Source organism: Poromitra crassiceps (assembly GCF_964638095.1).
Source record: "Poromitra crassiceps genome assembly, chromosome: 20".
NCBI lineage: Eukaryota > Metazoa > Chordata > Actinopteri > Beryciformes > Melamphaidae > Poromitra > Poromitra crassiceps.
Genome location: NC_139637.1, coordinates 8,129,371 through 8,136,221, shown reverse-complemented (window position 1 = coordinate 8,136,221; position 6,851 = coordinate 8,129,371). Strand labels below are relative to the sequence as shown.

Genomic DNA, 6,851 nt, shown 5'->3' with positions numbered 1-6,851 from the left:
AAACTGATTTGAATCTAAATTGACAAACACAACATGTGGGACAAAGTAAAAGAATGGAGCATAGGCATCATCGACTGTGTAGTTTTTCCCATGTTTTTTCCACTACAGCGTCAAGCAAGCCGCACTGTTTCTGCTTCCTCTCTCCTCCTCCCTCTCCACCTTCCTCTCTTCCTCTCTCCTCCTTCCTCTCGTTCTCCTCCTCCTCCTCCCTCTTTCTGCCACATTCAGTCAGCCCCGCCCCCTCTTCCTCACTGTTTAGCGCCTGTACTCGTCCCCACAGTCCCCGATGAGCGCCATCAGGTCGCTGGAGCGCCGCGTCACGGCCTGCAGGGCGGCCAGGTCGTCCTCCGTCAGCCGGAGCTCGGGGCTGCAGCTGCGCAGGCTGTCTGCGATGTGTTGCCCCGCCCCCGCCACCCCCAGGCGACAGCCCACGATGACCCCGCCCACCGCCGGCCGGTCCAGGATGCAGCGCGTCGCCACGGACGCCATCGAGCAGCCGCGTCGCTCGGCGACCGTCTCCAAGGCGACGAGGAGCTCCTGGAAGAGGCTCCAGCCGCCCCACGCGTCGATCATCATCTTGTACTTGGAGAGAGAGGAGGTGTCCAGCTCCGCCTCTGACTTAGGCTCCGCCTTCCCCAGATAACGCTCTGACAGCAGACCTCCAGCTGAGAGGAGAGAGGGGGAGGAGAGGGCAGGGAGAGAGAGGGAAAGAGGGGGAGGAGAGGAGAGGGAGAGAGGGGGAGGAGAGGTGAGAGAGGGGGAGGAGATGGGAGAGAGGGGGAGGAGAGGGGAAGGAGAGGAGAGGGAGAGAGGGGGAGGAGAGGTGAGAGAGAGGGAGAGTGAGGGCGGGGTTGAAAAAAAATGGAGAGACAGAGTGAAGGAGTGAAGATGACGGGAGGGAGGGGGGGGCACGGAGACGGGATATGTCGTCACTTGGAGCGACTCCATCTTAGAAACCCGCCATTTTACTTCTTTACCCCACTAACCCCAACTATAACCCAGCAGGATAACTATAACCCAGCAGGATAACTATAACCCAGCAGGATAACTATAACCCAGCAGGATAACTATAACCCAGCAGGATAACTATAACCCAGCAGGATAACTATAACCTAGCAGGATAGTTCATATGCTCACTGCTTTTACATCATAAAACATCAAATCAACTTCTTCCTTGTAATTGTTCCACTTGAGTGACACGTATGTGTTTAATATGAGTAATACAACCGATGGGTAAATATAGTAGGGTCAAATATGATTGGCTTGAAGTCAATGTGCTGTATCTAACCCAGAGTATCTAACCCAGAGTGTTATCTAACCCAGAGTGTATCTAACCCAGAGTGTATCTAACCCAGAGTGTATCTAACCCAGAGTATCTAACCCAGAGTGTATCTAACCCAGAGTATCTAACCCAGAGTGTATCTAACCCAGAGTATCTAACCCAGAGTGTATATAACCCAGAGTGTATCTAACCCAGAGTATCTAACCCAGAGTGTATCTAACCCAGAGTATCTAACCCAGAGTGTTATCTAACCCAGAGTGTATCTAACCCAGAGTGTATCTAACCCAGAGTGTATCTAACCCAGAGTATCTAACCCAGAGTGTATCTAACCCAGAGTATCTAACCCAGAGTGTATATAACCCAGAGTGTATCTAACCCAGAGTATCTAACCCAGAGTATCTAACCCAGAGTGTATATAACCCAGAGTGTGTCTAACCCAGAGTATATAACCCAGAGTATATAACCCAGAGTGTGTCTAACCCAGAGTGTATCTAACCCATAGTGTTATCTAACCCAGAGTGTTATCTAACCCAGAGTGTATCTAACCCAGAGTGTATCTAACCCAGAGTGTGTCTAACCCAGATTATCTAACCCAGAGTATCTAACCCAGAGTGTATCTAACCCAGAGTGTATCTAACCCAGAGTGTATCTAACCCAGAGTGCCGTAGGTCAGGAGCTGGATGTTGTTTGCCATACAGAATTCCTCCATCCTCGCTGCTGGTCGCTGGTCGATCAGGGAGTACTGGACCTGCAGGACAGACACAGACATGAGTACTGGACCTGCAGGACAGACACAGACATGAGTACTGGACCTGCAGGACAGACACAGACATGAGTACTGGACCTGCAGGACAGACACAGACATGAGTACTGGACCTGCAGGACAGACACAGACATGAGTACTGGACCTGCAGGACAGACACAGACATGAGTACTGGACCTGCAGGACAGACACAGACATGAGTACTGGACCTGCAGGACAGACACAGCCATGTACACGGTCCATATATACAGTCATATGTGTGTTAGTGAGAGAATGAGAGAGAGAGAGAGAGACAGACAGAGATGGAGTCTATAGTAGTTAGTCTATTATAGTGTCTAAAGGAGGTATACGGCCTGAAGGTACCTGGTTGCTAGAGATGCGGATGCCTCTGCTGGTGATCTCCTCCAGTCTCTGAGTGTCAAAGTTGGTGAGGGCCAGCTCTCCTGACACAGGAACCAGATGGAAGATGGAAAAGTCTCAATAAAAACACTGATCTGGGATCATAGAACAGGTCACTTAGCCACTAGTCTCGCTGGCCAGCCTCCTCTCCCTTCCGTCCGAGGAGTCTGGCGCCGCAGGTCTCCATAGTGGGATTGCGATGGGCGGCGCTTAGCGGCAGTGCCCTTGGAAAATAGTTTCAAACAATCCAACTTGCCGTTTTCAGCGTGTAGCAACGAGCTAGCGTGTAGGTCTCTGCTGTTAGCTTGCTAGCTAGTTAGCGTTGTTGTTTTCCCTGAGGCGGCAGCAACACACAGGGAGGAGGGAGCAGAAGCCGCTCTGATTGACATGGTCGGAGCCAATGACAGAGCTTCTGACATCCGGCTGCCACTGAAACCGATGCCTCCAATGGGAGAGCAGAGTAGAGCAGGGGAGGGTTTATCCCAGTTGTGTGTGTGTGTGTGTGTGTGTGTGTGTGTGTGTGTGTGTGTGTGTGTGTGTGTGTATGCATGTATGCATGTATACAGGACAACACAGGTGTACAAAATACAAACACAGAAAAGATACACATGTAAGCAGAATACAACATGTATATGTGTGTTTACATTGTAAACATCCTTGTCCAAAGAGTCAGTGACTGAAAGTCACGACTGGTGAGCACTCTCAAAAGTTTCAAAAAGTTACGGTGCAAGGCGAAAGAAACGTTCATTGTCACTGCTTGAAGGTAATAAAACAACCCAAAAGGATTTATTTTGAGTGCTGGTTTTTTGTCCCTCTACATTGTAAACATCCAAATGCATGTATGACCAGACCTACATGAACACTGAAGAATATGTCCATAGAGAGACCGAGGTCAGAAAGGTGTTGCGCTATCTTTTGTCTCTCTTTTGTTTAAGTGTGTGTGTGTGTGTGTGTGTGTGTGTGTGTGTGAACAGTGCAGTAAACATACGTATGAGTCCCTCCTGCTGCAGGTCAGACAGGTGTCCCAGAACGTCCAGGTATCTCTTGTCTCCATACTTCCACCAGTGGAACTGAAGACAGTCCAGACTGTCCACCTGCATGCGAGCCATGGAGCGCCGCACAGCCGTCTCCACCACCTGAGCACAGAGGGACGCTTCAAGGCCTGCTGCACGGTTCAAACTCCAAGCTCAATTAAAGCTTTCAAAATAAAACCTTCAGTCAGACGTCCACAAAACACTTTGAAGCTTCTGAGAAATGAAATGATTTGATTTAAGAAGGTGGTGTAGTGAGTAGAGCCTCCTTCAGTCATAAGACCCAGATGAGGGAGGTCATCTTTAAAAAGACACACACTGCTCTCTAGTGGATGGAAATATGTCCACTGTAAAACATGACGGGGTTAAAACCTATTTCTCCCCAGCTCACCTTGCGATCCATCGGAAGCCATCCCCCTGCTCTTGGCACCCATTTGGTCAGTCCCTGCAGAGCCGGGGTGGGACTCCCAGAGGATTTGGACTTCAGCTATGGATCAGACAAGGACTAGAACCAATTAGAAAGACTTTGAATGATATTGGCTCGTTTCTGACCGTTGCACTTTATTTTGACATCCACCAAGAAGGTTTTGCCCCTGTTTGTTCTTTAGTTTGCCTTTACATGTATTTCAGCAGGATATCTAAAAATGTATGAATAGATTTCCATGAAAAATGGTGGACAGATCGACCTTGGGCCAAGGAAGAATTTATTTGATTTGTCTGATGATCCATATCTGGAATTTCCACCATTAGACATTTATCATTTTTGTAGTCACTATGACGATGAGATAAAGAAGTGATTCCAAATGCCGGGTAAAGAAATCAATTCAACTTGAAATATAAGTGATAGAAATGATGTATTTGGGTATAACAACAAGTAGGATAATTGTTCAGCATTGGCAGAGGTTTGCACTATTCAATTTGTAATGTTGATATGAGATTTAAACTTATTCTGCCATTTTTGTATGTCCCTGACTCCCTGGGTAAGTCAAGCAATCAATCAATAAGTCAATCAATTTAATATCTAAAATGTGAATGTATAATTGACTATGGTACAATATGTTTTACAATACAATTTTTCAGTTAAAGCTTGTGCAAAATCAAATGAGAGAGAGAGAGAGAGTGTGTGTGTGTGTGTGTGTGTGTGTGTGTGTGTGTGTGTGTGTGTGTGTGTGTGTGTGTGTGTGTGTGTGTGCGTGCGTGCGTGCGTGCGTGTGTGTGTGGGTGTGTGGGTGTGTGTACCTGGCTGTTGAATTGTCCAAATATCTCCTCTGCAGGCCCATAATGGTCTGCCATGTCAAATGTGGTCAGGCCAGCATCTACATATGCCTGCATGGCTTCAACTGGAGAGAGAGAGAGAGAGAGAGAGAGAGAGAGAGAGAGAGAGAGAGAGAGAGAGAGAGAGAGAGAGACCACATCAGGGAGATTCATCTAGTTTCACAGAAAACTATAAGTTTCAAATATGTGTGCTTGTATCCCGTGGTACTGTACAAACAGACATAATGAGTAAGGGACTATAGGCAGAAATGGCGTGTTGTATTAATTAGTCTTCTTTTGTTATGCTGTAATGTTTTAGTACTAGATAGCCAGATTTTATTATGAAACTACAGTATGTGTGGTGCAATGTCTGTATATTTAATGTACTGTATGTCTAAGAGCAAGGACCACAACGGAATTAAGTTTTTGTGTACTTTTTGTGTTATCCTTGATGCCTTTTTTTAGAATTGCATGTACATTTAATGTATGGCATTTTTTTTAAACAGATCATTAAATAAATCTATCTATGAATGAACCTAGAGGATTCCCACAATGCATTGCCCTTGATATAAAATGCCAATATCAATGTGGAATGCTTTTCCTTCCTGCTGTAATGTTGCTTAATTGGATCACTGGATGTGAAGTGGCCATGATGGCCCCCTTCAGGACTGTGTTGTCACTGGTTACACAGTGGCACTGCCAGTGACAACACCTGAAAGGCACTACAGTGTATGATCTGCTATGTTCCTGACTGTAAAGTGATTCCTTAACTTCCACATTGTCTCCCCGGGCCCTGTCATTCTGTCTTGACTCTTGTAACACCTCTCTCAGTCTCAAATGTCCCTGATGATATGATATGGACCCCGGAGCCCGGGGGTAAAGTCCTGTGTGTTGTGTCACCTGCTCTGGCCTCGTCCACCGCTCCGTGCCCCCCGGACACCTGCCACATGCCGTTCAGCACCCGGCAGATCTCCAGACCACCGGCCAGTCTGACTGTGGGCACCGCGGACATACTGCTGCCTGCCTGCCTGCCTGCCTGCAACAATAATAACAACAGACGTCTAGATGTCCAAGAGCAGCACCTTTACTGGTTCATAAAGTAGAACAAGACATGCATGGAGTGTCAGTGTCGCACACAGTTATTCCTCATACAATACAACATTGTAAACATATGTAATCGATTAAAAGGCACTTACTTCGCGCTCCGAATTTATACTTAAAGGGTAGTTTACACGTAACGCTACTCACTGCAACAAAACTGTTACAAAACACTTTGCGTAAGGGCGTTTTACAAGAGCCACACATCTTGATATGACGTCCCTGAAGTAAACACTCGGGTGTCCTGTCCTCGCGTGCCCTCTGCTGGACAACAGCTGTCACTTCTCTTTAGGAACACAACCCAATCTGTCAGCTGTGATTGGTCGAACAAGGCTCACGTCAGAGCAAAACACGGCAAATGGCAATTCCAGCGCTGATGTCTGATGTATTGTCTAGCCGACCAACTCTGTTTACATTTTAAAAACTGCGACAGTTCACAACTTTAACAAGACATATATTATAGCCTACATCAAACTCTTGAGCTACTTCTGCTCTCACTCAGAATGTCAAAGCGATGTGATGTAGGCCTATAGTTTTTGAGATATTATGTTTGTTTGGCACAACTCATACTATTGACTGCCGTGGGGTTCCGCATTTCTGGGTGGCAAGTGACGTCACGCTGATCATTTTGCTATTGTAGAAAGCATTTCAAGAAATAACACAACTAGAGGTTCATCTTAGTGTTCTCATGTTCATTATGTTGGACATACCGGTAGTTCAATTTCTACTTCAATTTTTATGGTAAAAAGGCAAAATCACTAAACCGGAAGTGCAATTCCTGCTAGGGCAAAAAATCCGGCTCAATCCTGCTCTCTCTCTCTCTCTCTCTCTCTGTCTCTCTCTCTCTCTCTCTCTCCCTCTCCCTCTCTCTCTATTTCCTTGTTCGGTGTGGCGCAGATTATTTTCTCCAGCTGAAGGTAGGCTATTGTAACAGTACTTTACTGACACTTTTACTCTAACTTGACTCTTTAATGAGACTGTTAACACTGTTAAAACTGTTAGCCTATTTGCTTATTTAGACTAA

At 46.5% G+C, this 6,851-nt stretch overlaps 1 protein-coding gene across 1 annotated transcript; it reads right to left on the bottom strand.

The window, feature by feature from the left end:
- Positions 1–255: 255 nt before the first annotated feature.
- LOC310794819 (putative oxidoreductase YccK) lies at positions 256–5,967 on the bottom strand (the record flags this gene model as incomplete). The annotated part of the gene is made up of 8 exons (XM_083656874.1): positions 5,926–5,967; positions 5,630–5,765; positions 4,715–4,815; positions 3,867–3,962; positions 3,433–3,580; positions 2,409–2,488; positions 1,937–2,030; positions 256–665 (listed from the first exon to the last, which is right to left on the bottom strand). Exons 2-8 carry the CDS (start codon positions 5,739–5,741, stop codon positions 256–258), a joined length of 1,041 nt encoding a protein of 346 aa, XP_083513000.1. The 5' UTR covers positions 5,742–5,765; positions 5,926–5,967.
- Between the last annotated feature and the right edge of the window lie 884 nt (positions 5,968–6,851).